Source organism: Monodelphis domestica, chromosome 6, assembly GCF_027887165.1.
Source record: "Monodelphis domestica isolate mMonDom1 chromosome 6, mMonDom1.pri, whole genome shotgun sequence".
Taxonomy (NCBI): domain Eukaryota; kingdom Metazoa; phylum Chordata; class Mammalia; order Didelphimorphia; family Didelphidae; genus Monodelphis; species Monodelphis domestica.
In genome coordinates, this window is record NC_077232.1 from 180,602,067 (window position 1) to 180,629,065 (window position 26,999).

The 26,999-nt window shown below is 34.7% G+C and overlaps 1 protein-coding gene across 2 annotated transcripts in view; it reads right to left on the minus strand.

Moving 5' to 3' along the window:
• TTC29 (tetratricopeptide repeat domain 29) overlaps nucleotides 1–26,999 on the minus strand; it is a 258,913-nt gene that overhangs the window by 216,683 nt on the left and 15,231 nt on the right. For both annotated transcript variants that reach the window (XM_056802751.1, XM_056802750.1), the window contains one exon: nucleotides 176–399. In XM_056802751.1, coding sequence (XP_056658729.1) covers nucleotides 176–399 — 224 coding nt within the window. The remainder of the gene's footprint in view (nucleotides 1–175; nucleotides 400–26,999) is intronic.

Here is a 26,999-nt window from a genome sequence, read left to right on the forward strand (position 1 = left end):
ATGTCTCCTTCCTTTCTTCTTTCCTCTCTTCCTTTCCCCTTCCCCCTCCTCTGTCTATAATCCACTTGACTAAGGCTGAGATGTGCTAAATTATCCTAATGTTTCTAATCCCTCTATGAATCCCCTCAGGCAGTAGCTCAAAGCTGCTCCAGCTCCCCCGGATGCCTAGGCTTACCTGCCAGCTCTGCATCTTCAGCCTTGGTCAGGAAGAAGAACAATTGGTCCAGTTTATCGGGCAGAAGCTCCAGGGGTGTCTGAAGCCAATAGATAGACCGAATCCCTCCGATCTCCCTCAAATTGTGCCACTTGTTGAACAGGAAGAAGAGCTCACAGAAGGATTTATGATGGCCATGTTGGAGCATGTCTATACAAATGTTCTTCTTGTATGAATTCCGGTAGCTAGGAATGAGAATCGGGACACTTAAGAACTTGTTTTAATCCTACAATATTATTAGCCTTAAGTAATTAAAAGTAGAACCTTGGTACTTTGTGGGATGGAGATGGGAAGATACTACATGTGATTAGATGAAATGGGCCACTTGGCCTCTCACACATCTAATCTAAGAGCAAGGACAAGGTAGACCAAAACTCCTGATGGTGCAGTCTTCTTGGTAATCCAGATCTCTCCTCTCCTCCCCTCTTGTGCTCTGCTCTGCTGTCAGCTCTCCTCTCCTCAGCTCTCTTCAGCTCTCCTCAGCTTAGCTCTCCTCTCCTCTCTTCTCCTCTCCTCTCCTCTCCTCTCCTCTCCTCTCCTCTCCTCTCCTCTCCTCTCTTCTCCTCTCCTCTCCTCTCCTCTCCTCTCCTCTCCTCTCCTCTCCTCTCCTCTCCTCTCCTCTCCTCTCCTCTCCTCTCCTCTCCTCTCCTCTCCTCTCCTCTCCTCTCCTCTCTTCTCCTCTCCTCTCCTCTCCTCTCTTCTCCTCTCCTCTCCTCTCCTCCCCTCAGCTCTCCTCTCCTCTCCTCCCCTCAGCTCTCCTCTCCTCTCTTCTCCTCAACTCTCCTCTCCTCTCCTCTCCTCTCCTCTCCTCTCCTCTTCTCAGCTCTCCTCTCCTCAGCTCTTCTCTCCTCTCCTCAGCTTAGCTCTCCTCTCCTCTCCTCTCCTCTCCTCTCCTCTCCTCTCCTCTCCTCTCCTCTCCTCTCCTCTCCTCTCCTCTTCTCAGCTCTCATCTTCTGTCCTGTCCTGTCCTGTCCTGTCCTGTCCTGTCCTGTCCTGTCCTGTCCTGTCCTCTCTTCTTCTCAGCTCTCCTCTCCTCTCCTCTCCTCTCCTCTCCTCTCCTCTCCTCTCCTCCTCTCCTGTCCTGTCCTCTCCTGTCCTGCCCTCTCCTGTCCTCTCCTGTCCTCTCCTCTCCTCTCCTCTCCTCTCCTCTCCTCTCCTCTCCTCTCTTCTCCTCTCCTCTCCTCTTCTCAGCTCTCCTCTCCTCTCCTCTCCTCTCCTCTCCTCTCCTCTCCTCTCCTCTCCTCTCCTCTCCTCTCCTCTCCTCTCCTCTCCTCTCCTCTCCTCTCCTCTCCTCAGCTCTCCTCTCCTCTTCTCTCCTCTCCTCTCCTCAGCTCTCCTCTCCTCAGCTCTCCTCTCCTCTCCTCAGCTCTCATCTCCTGTCTTGTCCTGTCCTGTCCTGTCCTGTCCTGTCCTGTCCTGTCCTGTCCTCTCCTGTCCTCTCCTCTTCTCAGCTCTCATCTCCTCTCCTGTCCTGTCCTGTCTTGTCCTGTCCTGTCCTCTCCTCTTCCCAGCTCTCCTCACCTCTCCTCTTCTTTCCCTTCTCTTCTCTTCTCTCCTAGTCGCCTCTCTCTTGTCTGTCTTTCTTCCTTTCTCTGTGTTTCTTCCCATCTTTCATTTTTATATAAGATGTTAGAAGCTAGGCAAACTCGGCAATTCTTATGAGGTCAGCTAATCTCACCAAGTGATATAACATCTCCCAGCTACTGTATATTGGGAAATAGAATGTTTCAAAATATTTCTAAAATTCTAGGTGTTTAGGGGGTTTTCCAGTTCTCTTCAGTTACATGGTGCAAGTGATTAGAGGCAGTTTCATGATCAGGAAGAACAGAATTCAAGTCTTGCCACTGACACACACACACACACAAACACACACACACACACACACACACACACACACACACAGCTGTGTGATCCTGGATAAGTCCTTTACATGGCCTTCAGGACTCTAGGCTGCTCACTAAATCTGTACGTTGCTAGGCAGACAGGATCCAATCAGGGGGGTTTCTGATCCAAGAGAGACTTGTGATTTGGCTTCTATAAAAATTTCCTTTGGCAATCAAATCACGGGTTGTTTTTGTTTCCCCTCCCCCCCAAAAGAAAATATTTTGGAAGATCATAATATCTTAGAAGCATAGGATTCAAAACGGAGCAGCTTTTGAGAGAATTTTTTTTCTTTATGACAATTCATATTCCTAGTACATAAAAATATTGGTTCAAAAGGCACATACATTTTATGACTCCTGTTTTGAAGTGTGAGATGAACTACCTCTAAAAAGTGAGCACAGGAAAAATTATACAACAGACCAAAGTTGAACAACACCTGTCAGATACATTAAAAAGTTCTGCAGGCTGAAATGAAGAGTCAGTTCAAAAATATTGTCAGAAATACAAGAGTTACAAGAAACACCATTGCTGCATATTATTTTGCCATTGTCTTTTTCCTATTTTCACTTGGAATTAAAGTCATAATGTGACAGTTTCAAAATTGACATCTAATTTCAAAAACACTTTCTACATTCAGAAAGATACTATGATGAATTAATACTAAATTATTCCACTAAAATATCATATTCACAGTAATAAAAGGATTAATTTTATCATTTTCAAAAGAGAATATTACATAGTTGGATTTCAATTTACCCTGGAGTCATTATTTATGGGGATCAACTGAATATTTAGATTAACTGATATAATACTTGTCTTCACTGTAACTCTCCTATATCTTCCATGACCAATCTCCAAAATGCTTTTTACAAAATACTTTTTTGGGCACTGCTTCATGACTTAAGGAATTACCAGTATTTAGAATCAATTTTCAACTAAATAGGTATTCACAACTAGTAATGAGCATTGTGGAGCTCCAAAGCTAAAATTACATTTAATTAATCCATGGCAACTTCATGTACAATAATAAAGGGAGAAAAATCAGCATGGAAATAATTTAGACAAATGTAGGTCATGAAGTTAATACAAAAATATGATATAACATACAGAACAATATAGTAATATGTTATATAATAATTAATTATTAACATGTCATTATGGAATACTATGGACATATACAGTAACATGTTGCTAAAATACAATAATTACTATATATTATTCATTTTCTATTGTGGCATATTATTTATATTATTTTAGTTCTAGTTCATACTGTATATGATAATATACAACTATACTATTATATAGTCACTATATTGTCATATTATTGTTATATGTATATTAATACAGTGCTATATTACTACATAATATTAGAATATATCACTGATATATATAGTTATATTACTAAACATATGCTTAAATTAGTACATATGTGCCATAATGAATTACTACATATACTACAATTATTACACATATACTGTAAGATAGCAATATATTCCTACATATTATTAAAATATTTTACCATATATTATTAGCATGTATTACTACTATATATATTCTATTAGTAATATATACCTATAATAATTTATAATTAGAAATATACATCTTGGTATAATTAATAATTAGCAATATACTACTGTATATTATAGTATATTATGTTTCAAACATTTAACATTTTCATTATACCTTATAAATATTTATTTCATTAAATGTGTTAACACAAACATATTTACCTTTATTTCAACTCAAAATCAGATCTATACCCCAAGTATTAAAACCAAAGTAGCAATAGGAAAAAAAGCTAAAAAACCCCAAACAACTATTGTAAAATCATGTTATACTAGAACATGAGGCAGATGCTATTCTTATCTCCCAAATATTGCAAGAGAATTCAACAGTAATTATGAGAGCAGTAATAAATCTAGATATTTAAAGGAAATACAAACTACTTCATAACCATCAAAGTGGCAAATATAGAAAACTCATAGTTACAGTGAATAAGGTAAATAAAGCTCATGTTGCTGGCAGAATTGTAAACTGATGGAAACTTTTTGGAAGGGAATATGGTGGTATACAAGAATCATAAACAATAATTTTCTTCCACCCATTAATCTCATTATTAGTGATTTATCCTAATTGATAAAAATATATAATGGTATTATTTGTAAATATAGATGTGTGGAAATAATCTAAGAGTTCAACAGATGGAGAATGGCTAACAAAACTTTATAACCATACATAAAAATAAAATAAAATATGAAGGATATAAAATTACTTATTTTATGTAAAGTGGAAAAGCAGAACTACCCACTCCAAATATACAAAAATGACTGTACTAAATCTCAAATTCCCTCAAAAGCTCTTTCCTATATCTCTTAATTGTAGTGTCATCCCTCTATTAATTATTTCTTATTCATTCTGTATATAGCATGCTTGTGTTTATGTTTGTCATTAGACTATAAGCTCCTTGAAGTCAAGAACTATCTTTTGCCTGTTTTTGTATCCCTAGCACTTAATACATGTGGTGCCTGGTACACAGTAGGCACTTTATAAATGCTTGACAGGCTATTCCCAAATACATAAGGAGTTCAAAAGGGGACCCAGAAAGACAGATAAGCTGTTGGAGATATAGACAATGTAGTAATTAATTTTCAATTGTAAATTGTTCCAATGGAAAGAACATGATACACATAAAAAAAAAGCACTTAACACAGTGCCTAGCACTTAATAGAATCTATAGATAAATGTTTATTCTTTTCCCTATTGTATTTTTTAACTTTTATCTTCTCTTTCAGAATCAATACTGTTTATTGGTTTTAAGGCAGAAGAGTGGTCAGGGCTAGGAAATGGGGGATTAAGTGACTTGCCCAGGGTTACCCAGTTAGGAAGTATCTTAAGCCAAATTTGAACCTAGGACTGTCCAGCTCCAGATCTGATTTCCTATCCAATAGAACCTCCTAGACCTTCCTTTTCCATTGCACCTTTAATTATTTTTGTCAACAAAAACGTAGTATTTTTTTTAAAAAGAATAAAACAAAAAGAAGACAAACAGAACAGGTTGCCAGAAAACTTAATTTCTACTGAATCTGCCACAAATTAACTGTATTTACTTTGAGCCAGTCATCTTATCTTTCTGAGTCAGTCTTTTCATCTATAAAACAAGATTTCTAAGATCCCTCCTGGCTAAGGGTTTGTGAACCATTAATAAAGCTAGTTTTAGAAAATATATGAAAATATTTCTTAGTAGAATTATGTTCCAAGCAAAGGTTCCATTCTGGAGTGTCCACACATCACATACACACACATTCTGTTCTCTTATATTTCATGCCTGATCCGTTAAAAAGACACTTTTGTCTATCTGTTTGCAAGAAAGAACAATTAGCAATTTACTAAGCAGAGTAGGTTTTCTTATAATCTATACCTGAAGCAAACCAGATAATCATTTGTTTTCAATAAGGCATTACACCTTGGTTAAAGTTATTGAGACTCAGTAAAGAGAATAAAACATGTGTTTTAATTTCTATAGACAAATAGATTCAAAGATACTACATTTCAGAATAATGATCCATGTCCTATCACTCTTATTACCTATTGGAATCTGTAATATTGTTCATAGGGTTTTAAGCTAACAAATATTTCTCCTTGGTAACAAAAACAAAGAAATCCTTAATTCATTGATTGTTATTCCTCCGTGTCTATACAAGAGTTCCTTTAGTCTTTATTAAGTAGTTTCATTTTTTATCTTTTTTAAAGGATAAAAACAGAATCATGTTTCAATATTAGATAATGTAGGTTAGTGGTAGTCTCTCGGTGACCGAGAATGACAAATTAGATAATGTAGGTATCATAAGAATTCACTTATATCCCTGCTCTTGATAAAGTGAAATAAAAATGAAAATTTTGGCAAGAAATTATGAAAATTGTGAAAGAGGTAAGAGTGTGCTGGATTTTTAAACTCAGGTGACCTGGGTTCAGACCCCGTACTCTCCCAACTTACTACTTGTGTGATCCTAGATGAGTCATTTCCCTCCTGTGAGCCTTAGTTTTCTTATTTGTAAAATGAGTATTTTGGACAAGAGAATTTTTTAGGTCCCTCTTGCTGTAAATCCTATGATACTTGTAGCCTATGAAAGACCTGATATTTAATTTAAATTTAATTTGGACTGTTAGTACTTTGTAATTTTATAATTTTTCATAATATCTATAATTTCTCATCTAATTATAAACTTATTATTTCTTCTTTTGAAAGCCCCTTCTCCCCTACAAAAGCTTTTAAAAAATGAGCCTGCCCTACAGAAGTAAAATCTGACAGAAATTGTAACTTCTTGCAAAGGATGAGAATACTGAGCATCTACCCTCAAAATGAAACATAGGACCTACTCATCTAGGCTATTGCAGGTGCCTGAGGCTATACTGGGATAAGGAGCCAGCAACTTATAAAAGAATTTAGGATATTCAAGACTGCATAGACTTAAGTGATCGAGTGCTAGATCATCAAATTTATTGTGATTTCCCCATTTTGAGGTATGATTCAGAGACTATTCCATACAAACATTTTGAACTTCTATCACGGTGTCAGTCACCAAAAATATGGGAGAGCAAGGAAGCCCCAGGCTAACTGTCTTTACATTTCTTTTTAAAAGTGGACCATTTGGTAGAATTTGATTTGGCCAGCACTCAGATGTTTGAAGTTTCTAGAAAACCCGGTAAGTCACTGGCAGCCAGGCACTATTAACCACTGGGCTTTTGGGTCTTAACGATGATGCAAATATTTAAAATAAACATCTCTTCTTTTCATTGAACTGTGAATTTTAAAAAAATTTACATAATAGGAACTTTATTGAAATGCTCTCTGTAAGTATTAAAATTGTGATGCTACGATCATATAAGTCTTCCTTTTAAGATTCTTTAAATCTATAATCATTTTTGGGTTATATTCCGTTCTTCAGGGCCATTCAATATGGGGCAAGAGAGAGGGTGGGGATTAGTGTCACTCTAGGACACCTCTACTCCAATACCACTCCTCTTGGGAGGGAGAAGAAGGCTCATTTTGTAAAAACTTTTTTTAGGAGAGGAAGAGTTTTCAAAAGAAGAAATATACAATAAGTTTATAATTAGATAAAATTATGAAGAAATCATAAAAATATGTAACATTGTAAAAAGCCAATGGCATGTATAAGAAATAAGTTAAGTGATGTGATCCTGTGATAAGAGCTCATACCCAGGAGTTTATAGCTTAAAACCACATAAGAAAATCTAAACACATACAAGAACACAGAAAAACCTTACAAATGCTGAAAAGTATAACCAATTAAATAATATATTGCAGATCATATATTATGATAGAAATACATTTTGCTTGTGTGGAGAGTGGGATAAATCCTTGGTCCATCTTCCAGTACAAAGTGGAGTTGGGATAATTTATCATTTGCTACATATAATATGTACATCATATCTATATATCTATATGTAATAATTTATAATAAAAACATCATGAACAAGATAAGATTTAAAATAAAATTTACTGAAATATTTTCTTTTCTATCTATTCTATGGGACCTAGGGTAGCTTTAAGAGTAAATGTTGTAAAGAAAGTGCATTATTGGAGGGAGTTAAATTATCTGGGAATTACTATATTAAGTCATTAATTAAACCACAGGTTTAATCTCAATTCCCATCCCTATCACAGACTCAACAGACACTTCACAAGAAGCACCCAAGCAACCCCTTTAACAAAATAATTTCTTTGGAGGGTGGGGAAAGGGGAAGACACAAAATAGAACAAAATAAAACACAAAACCCCACCACCATCACAACAACACCCAGTGCTGTGGAGAGTTATTTTATATCTTTGACAAAAATCTAATATGGACCACTGTAATGGACCAGAGTTTTGTTGCTTCTCCATTTGACATCACTTACATCATAGGAATCATTATGTAAATTATTCTTCTGGCTCTGCTTTCTTCAGTTTGTAATGAGCCATAGTAATCTCCTAATATTTCTCTGAATTCTTCCTTTTTTTTTTTTAACAGTCAATAAAAAAAGGGAAAACTTCAAGGACTATCTTTCATTTTTTAAGGAGTCTCTGAAATCCTGGAACTTCCATGAAGTCTTCCTAACCTTGCTAAAAAATTTAAATTCTTAATTAAAAGTTGGGTTATAGTTTAGAAAATGAGTGGTAACATATTTATGAAAACAGTTAAGGATCTTCTAAAGGACTACAAGCCACAAACAGTTTCTCAGCTGGAGATGCAGAACACACCCAAAGGACATATCCTACGTTATTCAAATCCTGTTTGTCCATGATATGATTCTTCACAGGGGAAGCTACAAATACTGGTTTCATAAGAATCTCCTTCTTGGCTCTACTATTTCAAAGACGGCATGATTATATGCTGTACCTTAACACGGGAAGCATAAAATTATACTTTAACTGACAAAGTTGCTCTGAAAAGATAGTGAATACCTAATTGTGAGTCATGATAATAGTTTTATTCCATTATGTTAATATTTATAACTCACAAGTGGCTTATCTATGCTTGAGTTATAACTGTCTTACATTCATATTGTAGGAATAAATGTTATTAGAGTCACCTAAGGGATAATTACTTTGACTCTTAAATTAATACTTAAATAGCTTCAGTTAATATAATTTCTGGGGAAAAGAGTCAGTCACTATCCTTACCCTCATATACAGTATAGTATCGGATGCTGTGTCATTTGTATAAAGAAAAGAGAACCATATGATATCTGAGAGACAGGCAAGTAAATATCAGATTACAAATGTGTGTGTGTACATTTCATACACACACGTTTGAGCATTTTAAGCAAAAGTAGAAATATGTTTACTTTACTCCCATCATATAAATGTATGGAGAGAAAGAAGTTGAGAATTAATATTCTGGGTTAGTTTTAAATAGATTGACTTCAAATGTAAAAAAGATTTACATAAAGCATTCTAAAATTCTTATTTATTCTTTTAAAAAAATTACATACATTTTTGTTTCTTAGCAAATTATTAGAATCTCTGCAGTGATCATGACTAATGACTGTGTTATTCCTACCTAAGTTCCTATGAATCCTCAATTTGATTCAAAATACAATTTTTAAAAATTTCCAAAGAACAAGTATAGCTTTCAATGGACTCATAAAGCTTAATCAATGAGTTGAAATGGTCTCTGGGGGCATCTACTGGAAATTTAGCAAAACTGCAGTCAGATCAAGCAAATCATAACACAAATATTATTTTTAATTATTACACAAATAACATGACAAAGCAGCTCATTTTAAAGCTAAGTAAACTATTCTACTGTGTCTGTCACAAAACAAATATATGCCCATATATTTGGAAGGGAACTCAGACATTCTGTAGGCAAACAAATAAAATTTCATTTTAGGGCGCCTTGCTTAAATGACTTATTTTCTTTCTCTTTTGTTGTTAAATCTAAGCTAAAGCTCGTATAAGTCTTTATGTATCTGATTCACAATGTTAGATGAGTATACTACATAGTACACATACAAAAGATACTTTGAAGATGTGATAATTTGTATAAAAGCAAATTTGTTCATTTTTCATTTTAGTATACCCAATTGAAATAATTTAGCTTATATCCACTGGTTATTTTCAACATTATAAAATAATTTAAATATTTTAAATATTCCAACTCATACAAACAAAATTCATTCTATTTCAAGCATGGTAGAACTGGGAAGTGATTAGCATTTCATACAGTATACCTACAACTAACCATTCAGACTGACATTGTTTTCAATTTTCCTTAAACATTTTTATGGTGATATCATTGAAAAATAATGAACATATATAGTTCTTGCATCATCGAGATAGATAATCTAAGTCTTTATATATGCAGCAATAACCCCAAATCATAGCTTTTAAAATGAAATGGTATCAACTAAAATAAGCATTTTAAGATTGAATGAATAATACATATTTTTAAATTCCTTAAAAACTAGGGATTTTTATGTTTTCTGAAATTCATACACATCTTATGAGAAAATGTCAATATTAAAGACAAAATGACAGATAAACTATATTTTATTGTTTCTTAAATTAAAACTTAAAAAAGTGATAGTAAAACATTTTACATTTTAATACTTCTAAATACCATCAATTTTAAACTTGAGTCTCTATTATATATGGTGGTTTAGGTATATTTGTTATATTTGGTAAAACATCATTTTAGATAAAACATAATATTAGTGTCCAAATGAATGGGACATTCTGAAAATATTTATACTTTAATAATTAACTTGATTAAAAAAAACACATTCCAGTAGAAAGTCCACCCTGAAATAATTTTATTGCAATTCAGTTTGTTTTTGTGCTGGATATGACTAACTATCCAAAAATCTACATTGATTTTTGGAATTTTATTGAAATGCTAGTGCTTTAATACATATAACTAAAAATTCCATTTGGGGATATTTATTTTTTCATTCATTCATTTATGAATATATTGGTTTATTTTACTTTAAGTACTTATAGAGACCTGCTATGCATTTGAAAATAATTCGGTATTTGTGAAGAATCAAGGATTTTATTTATAAACAATGAAAGTAAGAAAGCATCACCAGAATTGTTTATTAAAATTCAAAATCTGCATATATACAGCAACTGTTAAAAATGTAATTTGGAAAACCAGTTTATAAAAGAAGATCTCCTTGGTATTTCTTTTGAGATTCTAACAACAGCAACCAAAAGGATGAGGAATCATACTTCTCGGTATTTATCTATGTGTAGATAGGATTGTCAATTGTCTCTTAAAGAATGACATCAATGTTCTCCCCAGGAGGCATGCTTTTTTTTTCCATAAAGAATTAAACTGTTTTGTGGAACTCAGTAGATATTAAACAATTTCAATAATAGTAACTTAGTATTAGGGCATGTGGGATATTTGCTAGGATGAGGAATATTATTTCTGAAATTCATCATCATACGGCGCATTTTAAATATGATTTCAGTCCAGCATAAATCATGAGTCAACTAGCCACCCCTTTTCTATATCAACAAGTGTTAATGAATCAGCTACCAGGTTCCCTGGATGTTGTAATCAGATATACCGTCTGTAAGTCATCTTTGATTTTAAAGTGCCCTTGTCTCTCTATGGTAAATAGTATTCTAGATAATGTTATTTGTAATCATTTACTCTTGTAATCCCAATTCAATGGAAAAGCACCAAAATGCGATCAATTAATAATCAACAACCTGTACATAATAGCAAGAAATGTCCCTTATGCTAATCAACAACATTAATGAATAATTAACATAATATTCACAAATGATCCTTTCTGGTTGTTAAATGGCCATGCCAGTTTTTTAAAGTATTTATTTCATTTTAACAGGTAAGACCACATGCTATTTATTAGATGCATAAAAGGACAGGCTTTCCATAGATACTTGGTGGAAAACCAGTGAATTATAACAAAAAACATTACGGGTTGTATAAAAATTTAACTGATCATCTACACAAAGACACAAAAAACCCAAACAAGCAGAAAGGAACACCACTGCCAAGGATCTATGAACAGTTTCGTGCTGAAATGTTGATTCTTTCTTCTGGAATGTTTCAAAATGAATGTGCCACGTGGAAATGTAGGAAAGCAGTCTCATTTAAGAATCCTTTTCAGAGAAAAGCCTTCCAAACTGGTAGCACATTTGCTCCATGTCAAAACATTCTCAGCTGAACTATACCTTCATGCTAGGTTTTTTAATTATTCTTTTCATTTATCACTTCAAATCACTTCGACTTTACAGCTTCTACAAAACCAAAGATAAACTTTGAGAAATAACTTAAAATGATTTAAATTCTCATCATGCCCAACCAATTGTCACCAAAAATGACAAAAAAAAACCATCAAAAAATGAAATGGATACATCCTGTTCAAATTACTATACACCTGAGGTAAAATAAAACAATTCGACTCAGAGAGACAAGTACCACAAATTAAGCAGATTGGATATAACTATTCTAGCTAACTGGCCACATATTTCTACTTAAGTTGTTATATATCTGTATTAGGCATATATAGAAATTACTGTGATTTAAAATGTCAATAAAAGTTTATCAAAAAGAAACCCAAAGTAAACACTATCAGCCTGACTGAGGTCCTCAGGGACCGGCAAAGATTTGTAATTAGCCCCCATTTTAAATATGCAAACGATGCTTCTAAAATACAGAAGAATGGTTGTTTTAAGGAGAACATATAACCCCTATGAAAACCAAAGAGAACATATGTCATTTGTGACATATTAAAAATTACATATAATATAGTTTCACAAATTACATATAAGATAGTTTCACAAATTACATATATTTATACTATGTATAACACATATCAAAATGCATATATATTAAATATGCATACATGTATTCATTTATATGGCATGATGATATCATTTTTATGATTAAACTGTAATAATAAAATATTACTCCCCTTGGATAATAATATTAGTAAAATCTGGCTAACTGTTCATTCAAGAGAAGTTAATATTCACTAAGACTTTGTAAATAACATTATTATGTCCAAAATGGGAATCTCACTTCATAAAGAACAATGTACGTTTTAAAAAATGTATACTGTTTCACTTGATCTCGGTCCATCTGAATAGAATTGTCAAATCTTCATGTAATGACACCTAAATTAAAGCTTTCATTTGGAAATGAAGGCTATAGAATCTAAAGATGAAAAGTTAGTAAAAACAACAAGCAACATTAAAAAAGAAAACTTCGGCTCACTGTGTTCCTTTTTTATTCAGTATGTCGTATATTTTACCTTTGCAAGAGTTTGATGGATTTTGCAAGTAAAATTCTGTTTCCTCTACACTTGCTAATAGTCATGAGAATCTGTAGTTTGCACCTTCCCATTAAAAATGTATTGTATTTTTTGAAATTATTCACCCCGCCTTTTATCCAGATCATGTCTTTGAAAGGAGGAAGTAGATAATAAATGGAATAATTCATGATTTCCCATTAAATATGGAACTTTCTTTTGCGGAGTTTAGAAAATGAAGTTCTACATAATGTACAGAAGTTGATTAGAACTTTTTTTTAACCTTTTCAAGGAAAAAAAAACCTTTTCTATTACACAAAAGCTGAGAAGTTTCTTTAGGAAAAGTAAACTGATCAATTGCCTATGTCTATTCTTGTAGAAGACATTTGAATTGGATGCGGCCATTATATTCCAGTCCTCAGAAGCAGCAGACGATGCTGTAGAACTTGCTTATCCCAAGGTGTTCCATGCTCTCTGTCATTTCACTGGACCCTCAGAGAAATGAAGTCTTTTTTGCTGAACTGTGCACATGAAAGTATTTACTAAAATCATATTAACATTGTGTACCATATCAAAGAAATCAAAACTGAATAGCAAACTACTATTCCTCTCTCCAGCTCCTTTTTTTAAAAGTAGTAACATGGAAAAAGGAATTTGAAGAATGGAATAAACTCCTCATTTATATTTTCTTCCAGATAATGATGACACATCTTTAATTATAGTGATACATTTTTGTGACAGAAAAAATTCAGAAGTTGATATTGTAAACCAGACACTATTTTTTAAAACTTCAGTCTCCAAAGTAATGGGCCATCATTTCTTCATTTGTAAAAATGAGTATACTAAATGAATTAGATGATTATTCTACTCCCTTTTGGCTCTTCCATCCTACAATTGTTGGGGGAAGTGGAAGAGGGAAATGAGGGATAGAACTAACAGCTCTAGGTTTAGATAGTTCCTTTACTGATAAAGATAATCAACTTATTCATAACTTCTGGGTTTCATTTGGGGCACTATGGATAATTGATTCACAGGGTCTCACAGCTAGTATGTATCAGAGGCAGGAGATGAAACCTGATTTTTCAGATTCCATGACCAGTACTATATCTACCCTGCCATACTGCATCTCATGGAAAGAAAAGTAAGTACTACATTTTACTATTATAATTAAAAAGAAATATGAAAGTTCATTCAGCATAAGGTTTTAAGTTAGCAAGTAAAGACATTTCTTTGGCTTTTAGATTTCTAGGGCAGTACAATTACACTGATTTCTACATTAAATGCATCTGGATCCTCCTTTTTCACTCTTAAATGAGCAAAGACATTTTTTTGAGTTAGAGAGGAGAGCTGTTTTATTAAAATACAAAGGATTTAAAAATCACCAAAACTAAGTAAATATAAAGCAAGCCTTGGAACTAGCCTTGGCATCAAGTGAGGCCTCAGACCGATGCTGGCCATGTGACTGGGTAAATCACTTAATCTCTCCATGCTAGGACAAGTTCTGACTACAAATTGCAGAAAATTTGCTAATCTGCACATGATGGCAGGTCTGTAATAATAACGATAACATATAGAACAAATTTGAAGAATTTTTCCATTTACATTTTTTTACTTATTTTCTTCCTTTTTTTGGTCAAAAATAAAGTTTTTCAAATATTCATTTGAGCTTGAGAAGCTGAATAATTATTCCAGAGTCAAAAACAGACGGTTTCCAGACACTGCCTACAACATTTAGAGAGAAGTGACAAATTTAGTCATCCAGATACTATTGTTGGCAACACCGATTCACCTTTATGTAAATATACAGTTTCTTATTTTGCTGCATGTGAACGGTTACACTGGCAAAAGCAATTTATTTTTTACCTACATTCATAAGATCATCAGATTGAAAAAAATAAAATGTACTTAATAGGAACATAAATTATAAAACAATATGAATTCAATGTTTAAAAATAATTACATTACAATCTATTAGTACATATCTTACATGTTTTCATGTTAGCATAAAATGAGGAGAGGGGGCTTAGAAAAGAAATTTGAGAAAGAAAGAAAAATTCTTTCTTAAGAAAAAGAATTTAAAAAATGAAAAGAAATCACCTATTTTTTTAAAGTGAAATGTCTGAGGATTCAGTTAGTAAGTGGTGGAGCTAAGGTTTTCTGCATTCTTTTCATCTGCCTTGTCCTTTCCACTCTCACAAGGAAGAACCCAAACTAATGGGATGGAATCCCAGCTTGCTAATTTTCTACCAGGGTGACCTTGAGCAGGCTACCATAGTTTCCTCATCTATAAAATGGGGGAAGGGATAGAATAGCTGACATTTAAGGTCTCTTCTACCTCTATACCTATGGCTCTTGTGATTGCTCTAGCCACCATCAGTGCAATCCCACGTTGGGAGGACACTCTGGAAGACTTGATAAGGCAAAGACTATATACAATAAACTTATTCCATTTACTTTCAACAAACACAGATGAACAAAAAAAGAAATAAACAGACTAATTAACCCAATACCTAAAAAAAGAAGTTTTGGAAGGAATAGATGAACTTGTAAAGTAAAAATTCTAGGACCAAATGGATTTACAAATAAATTCTATCCAACATTCATAATAATTCCAGTTATACATAAATCACAACTGTTTGCAATAATAAAAAGCTAAGGCCTTCCAATTTCATTCATATGTAGTCCTTTAACAAACAAACCCTTATCTTTCATTTTAGAATCAATACTGTGCATTAGTTCCAAGGCAGAAGAATGGTTAGGGCTAAGCAACAGAGGCTAAGTGACTTGCCCTGAGTAACACAACTAGGAAATGTTTTGAGGCGACATTTGAACCCAGAACCATTGTCTCTAGAGCCACATAGCTGCCTCGAATATATATTCTTGATACTTAAGCCAGGGAGGGAAAGCAGAGAAAGAAAACTACAGACCAAAATTCAAATAAAATATTAGCAAAGCATCTACAACACATATTAGAAAGATTCTACTCTATGACCAGAGTAGATTTATACTATGAATGCAGAGGTGTTTTGACATAAAGACTATAAACATAATAAATCATGTTAAAATTATAAATAATAAAACAATCGATTACATAAATAGATGCTGAAGAAGTTTTTGACAAAATTGACAAAAATTCCTTTAAAAATCCTAGATCTTAGTAATAAATGTTAAATTTATTAATAGAGCAAATGATAATCTTCTAATTCTAAGAGCAAACATTATATCTAATGGAGAAAAGTTGAAAGTCTTTCCTATAAGATCAGGGTAACAAAAGATGCCCATTATCAGCTTTACTGTTTAACACAGTACTAGAAATGTTAGTTATGACAAAAAGACAGGAAAAAGAAATTGAGGGATTACAAATGGGCAAAGATGAAACAAAACTATTACTTTTGTGAATGACATAAGGGTGTACTTGGAGAAACCTAGAGAATAAGATAAAATTAAGTAAAATAATTATTAACTTCAACAAATTGCAGGATACAATATACATCCACACGCATCATCAGCATTCTTACACATAAACAAAATCCAGCAAGAAAAACTAGAAAGAGAAAGCTCATTCAAAATAATCAAAAACCTAAAAGAAACTCTGGAGTGTATCTTTAAAGATTCACTCAGGGATTGTATAAATATAACTATAGATAACTGAATGTTTGCCAATCTGATGGATGTCAGATGCAATGTCACCTTTAATTTGAATTATTTTAATTTGAATTTTTTCATATGATTGTTGATAGCATGGATTTCTTCCTTTGAAAGCTGCTGTTTATACTCTTTTCAGTTCACATATTGGAGGATGGCTTTTAATACTTGAGAATTTGAATCAGTTCCTCATAAAGACTTCTGTCAAAAACATTGCAAGATTTTTTTCCCTGGTTACCTGTTTTCCTTCTATTTTTTACTCCATAAAATTCATCCTTGCAAAAAATTGTTTAATTTTATTTTATCCATATTTGTAATTATATCTTTTGTGATCCTTTCTAAAACTTGATTAGCTATTAACTCTTCCCTCATTCAAAGATCTGAAAGACAATTTCTTCCTTAGCCTGATACATTATAGAGGAAAAATGATCCTGAAAATATTAGAAATATGATCATGCAGTCAAAAAGGATGATGATAAAATATGACACACTCCAGATAGAGATGTGATGAACTAAAAACATACAACAACTCTATTATACATTTTTGGACACAGCAAATGTGGGAATAGCAGACTGGATAGATAGGTATTTTATGGGTATTTTTTTAGGTTGCTCAATGGGCATATAGCAGAACAGATAGATTGATAAGAACAATTAATACTTGTCATTTGAAATATAAACAATAAATTATTATGAAATAATATAATCATATGTAATTATATTTAGGTGTAATAGAAATATAATTCTAAAATAATAATATCAAAAGTATTATGATTCTTTTAGTTTCCAAGGTTCATGATCTTTCTCTCCTCACTGAAGTCCATCTTCCATACCTTTTCTTTAAGTTCAGATCTAACCATGTCTCTCCCCTTTGCAAGCAACTACAGTGGTTCCCCATTGTCTTTAGGATCAAATATAATGTCCTTTGTTTAGTTTTTCAATGCCTTTCACAACCTTAACCCAATCACCCATCTCTCCAGCTTCACTGGACATTACTTCTTTTACACTTTAAATCCAGATAAAGTGACTTGTTCTATTTTTCACACCCAACAAAGAATCTCTTATCTCATGACTTTGCACTGGCCATCATATCTAGGGCTGGAATGTACCCTTGTCTCACTTTTGCCTCAAAGAATTCTAATATTTCTTTAAAACATAGCTCATGAAGCTCTCCCAACATGAAGCCTTTCTGGATTCCCCAACAGTCAACATCATCTTCCTCAATTTTTTTTATTTCACCACTTTGTACTTCTTTGTATTACTTCTCCTTCTACACACACACACACACACACACACACACACACACACACACACACATTATATTTTTGTCTCTCTTGTTAGAATGCCAAGTCCTTGTAAGTAGGGCTATGTCAGGTCCTAGAAAGTAGAGATCATTTCATTCATTATATTTGAACTAATAACTTTTATTTAAAAAACAAAAAACAAAAAACCTCTTCTGCCTTAGAATTTACACTAAGTATTGGTTCCAAGGCAGAAGGGTGATAAGGGCTAGGCAATTGGAGTTAAATGACTTGCCCAGGGTCACACAGTTAGGAAGTATCAGGCCAGATTTGAACCTATGACCTCCTGTTTCCAGGACCATCTCTCTCTTCACCAAGCCACCTATAGCTGCCCCGAAAGTAGATCAAATCCATAGCTCTCAGCACAGTGACTGGTACCAAGTAGATGCTTTATAAAAACTTGGTGATTAATTTATCAATTGCTATTTAGCAAAATCTAACAATAACAACTGGCTACGAAAATATTGCTGGTAGAAAAGTGGCTGAACACTAGCCATAAAGCCAAAGAGAACACACTCAGAAGAAATTCTGCTTCTGTTAAGAGAACAAGCAAAACTAGATCCTGTATCCTGAACTAGTCCAGCAGAATTGGCACCCCAGATAATACATGTATAACGCAGTGGAATTGCTTGTCAGCTCTGGGAGGGGGAGGGAAAGAACATGAATTATGTAACCATGCAAAAATACTTAAATAAAAAGAAATAAACAAAAAGACAAGAAAAAAGGGAGTGGCACTCCATCAGGGATGCAGGGTTACATTCTAGCACAGGAGGCAGTTTGGAAGGTAACAGAGGCAATTAGCTTCTGGAGTCACACAGTCCTTCATGCTTATCAGGGTAGAGGGTAAATCACTTAAGGAGTCCAGCAAATTGGGGCTGACTGTATGGGTGGGACTTTTCATGTTCTAAGTGACCAGAAATCTGTGTCAAGCAAGAGACACAGGCCACTTGGGTTCCCACCTACCCCCATCCCAGACAGCTTTGTTACCCTTAAAGGAAAACCAAGAGCTGCTGCATCCTTGCTGCAGGAGGAAAGCGCGTACCCGCTCCTGATATTGGTCCTGTCACGAGTTCAGCGCACATGTACTTTGGTTATTTATTTATGTATTCAGAGTAAGCAGTTTTCAGGTTTTTAACACACCTGAACCATTTATTTATTTTTTAATCAATTGTGAAAAGTTTGTATGAAGCAAAATTGCTGCTTGCACTGGTCCAAATCATCCTTAGTGTGAATACTTGGCACCAAGCTTTGAGATTCTTGCATTGTGGCACTGACCAGAGGAGGTGGTGACCAGCAGCTAAAGCTAAAAAGACACCCCCTACCCTCAACACACACCCCAATGTTACACAGAAACCTAAAGAAGGATGGAAACCAACATTTATTAAGTGCCTACTATGTGCTAGGTGCCTTACAAATAAGATTTTATTTGATCTCTTCAATAACCCTAGCATGCAAATGTTATTATTCACACTTTAATAATGGGAAAACTGAGCCACACAGGTAAGGTAAATTGCTCAGGGTCACATAATTAGTGAGTGTCTTAAGTTGGATTTGAACTTAGGTCTTCCTAACTCCAGGTCCAGTTGCTTTGTCCACTAAGCTACTTGTGAGGTGCATTAGAGCCCACTCCCCAAAGCCCAAATAAAAGATAATGGAACAGCAGATATAGCTAACAATTTCCTCCCAGAGCAAGAGACAAATAATTAAATTCTTAATACAGTTAGAGGAAGGTGATGGAGGCCTTAGGACACTTTGAGGATGCTGTTTCAGAGGCCAAGGGGAAGCAGGGGAGGTGAATAGTCTGAGGATGAGTTCACCTGGAAGATGGCCACTGAGCAGGGGGAGTAAACATCATTTAATAGCTTTTTATTTTGACTAATTAGTTTTCTAGACTGCATTTCTAGACTGCACAAAGTAGCTGCCCTAAACTAAGTAAACAGAGAGTAATGGGGGGGGGGGGCAGCTGGTAAGAGGAACACTGGTGTTATCATGAAAGTCTTTACACAGAAGTTGGCATCTCCCAGTCTCCTAGACTAGAGATATGGGAGATTTCCTAAGAGTTAGAGTTAAGAGTTAGGTAAAACTGAAGCATTTGGTTTCTAAGTGACTCGAATAAGGTTAAATAGCTATTAAGCATCTGAGGCAAGATTCAAACTCAGGTCCTCAAAGTTTAGGGTTCTGTTGAGTATATTATGCTCTGCCCTAAACAATTGTCTTAGTACTGTAAGTTACATTGAGAGAAGCTACCTCATTTCACTAAACCTATGAAAACACAGGTCCAGACCAACATTGATAATGATGATGATGATAACACATTTTATTCCTTCCTTCTATATACTCCTCCATGGAATAATGACTTACAATTCTTGTGACCCCTATAAGCAAGGCCAAATATGCCCTCAGTTGAATTACAGGAAAGCATCAATGAAGTTGGCCTTTATACATAAAATACAAACTATCCCCAGTGTCTAGCACAGCTCCTGAGAAGTAGTGTGAATTTATTCCTGTCTAATAAATTGAAATGAAAAGAAACAAGGAATTAACAGCAATATAAATATGGTATATATGTTATAACAGTAATATATAAAAAATAAAAGAATATCCTCATTTCTAATTAGTTCATCATTTTACCAGGCCTAACTGATGAAAAAGCTAAGACAGAAGAGGAATTCCTGAAATGATTTCTGTTTTGATTCTCAGGCATGAAAATAGGAACAACTATTTTTTGAGTCTGCCCTGATCAACATCACCATCTTACTGATGTTTTCTTGTTTGTTGTTCAGGAGAACAAACACATCGAGAATACAGAAGGCGCATATCCCAGTACCATAAGTGAACTTGACTTGAAATGTTCAGAAGAGAAGATGACTCTAAACAACATATTTCACAAGAGGCAGGAAAGTGTCCTTTTTAAACACTCTCAATAGCAGATCAGAATCTTCACTGTGCACCCATCAAAGTGAAGAACAAAGAAGCCCAGGAAGAGGCATGTGTTTTTGACAAAGTGATTTGCAGGAATTTCCTGTGACTCTTTGGAACTTATGGGGGGAAATGGAAGGGCTGGAGTATCACAGAATCTAACAAGAACAAAATGAACGACAGTTTGAGGCTTGGAAAGCATCTCAGAGGCCATCTGGTCCTACATGTACACAAAAGGAACCCCTGCCCTCCCATATATAATACGCTCAACACTTGCTCATCCAGAATCTGCTTGAAGATCTTCAAATAGAGGGACCCCACCATCTCTAGGGCAGTCAATTCTACTTTTGGACAGCTCTAATTATTAGGAGGCAACTAGTTGATACAGTAGATAGAGCACTTGGCTTAGAATCAGAAAGATTCATCTTCTTGAATTCAAATCCATTCTCAGGCACTTAGCTGGGTGACTCTAGACGTGTCACTTAATCTGGCTCACTTCAGTTCCTTATCTGTCAAATGAGCTGGAGAAGGAAATAGCAAACCACTTCAATACCTCTGCCAAGAAAACTTCAAATGGGGTCATGATGAGTCAGACATAACTGAAAATGACTAAACAACAATTGTTAGAAAGTTTTTCCTGTCCTCAAATCCATATTAAACTCTGCAATCTATGGTTCACAGATTTAAAATTATGGTTCTGTCCTCTGGGACCAAATAGAATAAGTTGAATTTCTTCTCCATGTGAGAGCCCCTTCAAATATTTATAAACAACTATTGTGTCTTTTCTGAGTCTTTTATTTCTACAGGATAATCAGGTCTGCCTAGTTCCTTTAACTAACCATCATTTGACATAGACTCGAGGTCCTTCCTCATCCTCGTTGCTTCTTCTGTACACTCTCCACCTATCAATGTCTGCTTGATTTACTTTGTATCAGTTTATAGAAGTCTCTTCAAGGTTTTCTAAATCTAATTCTGTTCATTATTTCTCATGGTGAAATAGTATTTTATTATAACCACATGCCACAGCTTGTTCAGTCATTCCCTAAGTGATGGACAAGTCCTCAGTTTCCAGTTTTTTGCCACTACAAAGAGAGCTGCTAAAATATTTATGTACAAGTAGGACCTTTTTCCTTAACTCTGATCTCTTTTGGATACACACCGAGTAGTGGCATTGCTGGGTCAAAGGGTATACATAGTTTTATGGCCCTTTGGGCTTATGAACACAATGTTTTAGAAAAGGTCTAATGAGAGTACAGTGGAACTATCACTTCCCTAAATCTGTTAAGTTAAGCTCCTCTTAATGCAGTCCAAGTTGTCATTAGCTTTTTTGGCTATCATGCTGGTTTTTATTGAGCCTGTAGTCCACTAAGATTCCTGTATCTTTTTCAGAATGTTGTCTAACCATGCCTTCTCCATCATATACCTTTGAAACTGATTTTTTTTGTTCCTAAAGGCAAGATATTACATTTATCCCTACTGAATTTCATCTCATTCAACACATTGACCCTGTCAAGAGCCTTTGGGATCCTGACTCCCATTCAATGTATTAGCTGGTTTTGTTTCTAAAACCTGATGAGCCCAGAAAGAGAAATGGAAAGTAGAAAGGGAAGATTTACCAGGTGAGCAGCTCAGTTCTTTAAAGGCACTTCTGAAAATCCATTCAGCAGACTTTATTAATGGTCTACTATGTATTGGGCACTGTACTAGGTGTAAGGTATATGGAGGCAAAAGTGAAAATGTTTCCCCCCAAGAATTTACATTCTGTCAGAGAAAACAGAGGAGTAAATAAAAAAAGTAAATTTTAGGGAAGAATTTACAACCAAGATGTTGGCCTCTTATCATCATCATTAGCTGTTCCCCAGAATTGAATTTTCCATAGAATTGAGCACTTGCCAAAACTTTTAAAAGTGCACATATACCTACACATGTATATGTGTACATAAATATATGTGACATTTTATATAGAAATCTTCCTAAAATGTAGGACATGTAGGACAATGTAGGACAAACTCCTCTATCTTTTGAAACAGTGTAGTAGGATGAATTTAACCCTTTTCTATGACTAAGAGTCATCTACTTTTGTCCTTTGCAGTAATAAAGGAATGGCTTCAGGAAATTCCCAAGCGTATGGGGCTCAGTTCACCCTTTCCTTGAATTCACCCTACTGGAGAACTTGACTAATTATTGATTCTTTTGCCTTTTCCCTCAATGCCTCAATACACTGGTTTCTACCAGTTTCTTCTGTTCTCGTCATGTTTCAATCTACTATCTTTGCAAATACAGGAAGAATTGAAGGCTGTCTGGAAAAAACAGAAACAAGGGACCAAGTTCACGAGATGAATAAGTTCAATTTTCTTCTGAATTGTAAGCCAATGCTATTGAAAAGCTAGAAGATGACTCTCCCCATAGGGCCTCTATCTCTTTCTTACAAAAGACTATGTGCCTCTATTCTGAATGGCTGAGTTTCTTTGAAGTGTGATAAGAGAATAAATGAGGTATCATTACATGCTTTTACTTCCCAAGGGTCTACTAGATTATAACACTGATTTGAGAAAACTAAAATAAAGGAAGCCTTAATCAACTTATGACTTCCCAGAAATTTTTTGCTCCCTTGAAAAGCCCCTATAAAGCACCCCACAGGTACCAGACACTGTGCTAGACAGTAAGGATACATGAAGAAAAAAAAGGCTTCGGGCAGCTTACAATCTATTAGAAATGATGGTCTTAGAAATTAGCTATAAACAGTGCCTCTTTATAATTTCAAACTTTTGACCAAAAAGAACTTTTGTAGATCTATTGAAATATCACTTGAAAATAGTTTGAAAACTTTTTGATTAGGTATTGGAATTAGGATTTAATTGGATATCATGTGTTTAAATAATAATAATGTTATATTATTATGCATAATAATAAGAATATAATAATTCACTCAGGAAATATTTATTCATTCAATTCAATTCCAGGCATCTAATAAATACCTTTTATTTTTAAAAAAGACAAGTTTGTTGAATTGTACTATGCTAGATTCTGAGATTATAACAATAGATATGCCAAAACCTTGATCCCAAGGATTCTGCCATCTAATAGAGAAGTGGGGATCGATATGTACACAAATAAGTATGACAGTATTGAGAGTGAGATAAGCACAATGGAGAGTTCCAGGCAAGCTACCAGGAGAAATACTCTCACTTGGGTGGGTCAGGGAAGACTTCAGGAAAGTTCTATCAGAGCTTTGAAGGAAGCAAAAGGCTTCCCCTAGGGAATGGGGATGTGGGGAGCAGGAGACCATTCCAGGCATGGGGGAGAGAGCACTAGCAAGGCAGAGAGTTAGGAGAGGGTGTCATGAATGGAAGCCAGTTTGGCTGAAAGAATATATGAATGGTAGTAATATGAATGAAGTTTAAACAGGGTTAAGTTAGAACCTGATTGTAGAGGTTCTTGAATTTCTAGGAATTTATATTTGGAAGGCAGCATGATGTGACAAAAAAAAAAAGTTGGTTTTGGAGTTAGAAGACATGGGTTCAAATGTTGGCTTTGTTCAAGGTCATATACTACCTGTGTGTCATAAGTCATTTAATTTCTCAGGCAGCTAAGTGGCTTATAAAATACAATACTTGGCCTGAAATTAAGAAGAACTGAATTCAAATCTGAAGTCACATACTTACTACCTGTGTATCATTTAACCTTAGTCGGTCTCAATTTCCTCATCTGTAAAATTAGGACAATAATAAAAATAGCAATAATATGTAACTCCAACTGTAATTGTGAAGATTAAATAATATTTGTTATGCTTTTTATAAATCTTAAAGCATCATATAAATATTAATTATTATCATCATCTCATATTAAATGAGACTATTGGTTTAGATATCCTCAAAGGTCTTTTCTGATTCTAAATCTGGGATCCATGATACTTTATGTTTTTTGAGTAGTGGAGTGACCTGATCTTGTGAACATGTATACATGTTAACTGGAAGAGAGAAAACTGGATAATTTGGGGAAAACTTCATAATCCCTTGAAAGATCCAACCTTTCTCTCTGAGCCAAAGAGAGAATCTTTATCTTTTTATCAAGAGTATTCTTTTGTTGTTCAAGCTGCATGGTTACAAGTTAGGGGATACCATATTCTCCATGGGATTTAAGTTTTGGGTCAAGAAAATGACTCTACAGAGGGTCTACAGGGCAAGCATGAATTGGCTGAAATATATTAGCAACAAAAAATTACATCCAAGAAATGGAGCAAAGGAGAGATACTTTCCTGAAAAGGTGAACCATTGAACAGTGAGAAGAAAGGGTGATTGTTCAACAGGCCATATGATCATCATGTAATATCAAGAGAGGTTGAAGTAGATTTTCCTCCAGCATAGGTTATCACCCCACTCAGAGAAGACTTAGAGGAAGATACGCATTACAGGCTACACGATGAGTAGTGATGGGCAACCTTGGAAGGACTATCCACATCATCATTGTGATTTCTCCATGACTCTGGCTATAACACACCCTAACTTTCATATCATAGCATTGCCTGATATTTATAGAATACTTCAAGATTTAGAAAATGCTTTGCAGACATTATTTGAATTGATTCTGACAACATCCTTGTGAGAGAAAATGCAAATATTATTATACCTGTTTTATGGATGATGAAACTGAGGTTCTGATGTATTCAAAAGCTTTTTCTGCATTTATATAGCTCACAAATGGCTAGAATAGGACCAAAACATGATATCTAGGTGCTGGATTCTAACCACTTTACCACATTGTCTCAATATTGCCCTTTCAAATTAACATAAAATGTAGAGAGTTCAAAACTGATCTGACTTAGATTTTCCAGGTTAGGAGGTAAAGCCCATTTTTTTCCAGACAATTACCAAGTATTAAGTGCTTACAATGAGCCAGGTCATGGGGATACAAAGAAAAATATGCCTGTTGCCATTAAAAGCTCTCATTTTTTAATGGAGTCGGTATGTATGTATGTATGTATGTATATATATATGTGTGTGTATATATACACAAATATATAGACATGTATAATCAAGATATGTGGAGTAGATGAAAATTAGCTTTGGAAGAGAAAGCTCTAACAATATTTCATTTCATCCTCACAAAAAACTTGGGAAGGAGAGATTATTAGTATCCCCATTTTACAGATGAGGAAATGCAATGGTACCTGAGTAATAATAAGTGCTTGAGTCCCCTCCAGGAGGATTAGAAAAATATCTCTAGCAAAAGACACCACTTGAGCCGAGTCTTGAAGGAAGCCAGGGATGAAGAAGAGGGTGAGGAGGGAGAGCATCCCAGACATGGTGACAGTCAATGAAAAAGGTAAAGGGGTGGGGAGATACAGTATCATGTGTAAAGAACAGCAACTGGGATGGTATGGATGGAACATTAGAATATCACTGAAGGGAATAGAATGTAAAATGACATACTTATATTAAAGGAAAAATCTCTTTGGCAGCCATGTGGAGAATGAATTAGGGTATTTTTGAAGGAAAGAAAACATTTAGGAAGATTACTACTTATTGTAGAAACTAACATTTTTCTCATTTTCTTATGCAAAAAATTTCTATGTAACATACAAAGTGGCATTTTTTTTTTTATGGCTTTAAAGGCGCATAAGAAATAGTCCTAAAGTGGAGATTGGAGCCATCTAATCATGTGTAGCCAAAAGATTCAAATCAGGAAGCAGGCCAAAGAATGAAAAAGGCTTAGAAGTGGCTTGGGGGAGGTGAGAGCATTACACATAACACAAGTCGATGTCATGCTGAGCAGTATCAAGGTGACCCAGGCTATCACAGTGTCTCCAATTTCCAACACAGAAAAGAGAGCAGGGCTGTGGCACTTGGGGGTGGGGGTAGGTTGGAGATGAATTTTATATCACTAGTCTTTTAAGGATGGGTGTTTTTCAATTCTTTGGGGAAATAAGATAGAGGTCAAATCCTAGGGAAAGAATCAAAGAAGGTCTAAGTCAGCAAGGGGTGGAGGTGGGTTACTGAGAAACCCTAAATTGTCTAAAGAAGATTTGGATAATGATCCAAAATAACAGGTTACATTTTAAGCTTAGTTTCTTCTATGTAGACAACAATCTGAAAAATCCAAACCTTAAAGAAAACAAATCCACTCTTCTTTCAGATGTATGTACCCATAAGGCATTTTTCTTAAAATATGACTTTTTTTCTTTATTAATGATTTATTTGTTCCCACTTTGGCATTCATTTTCTAGCATTTTGAGTTCCCCATTC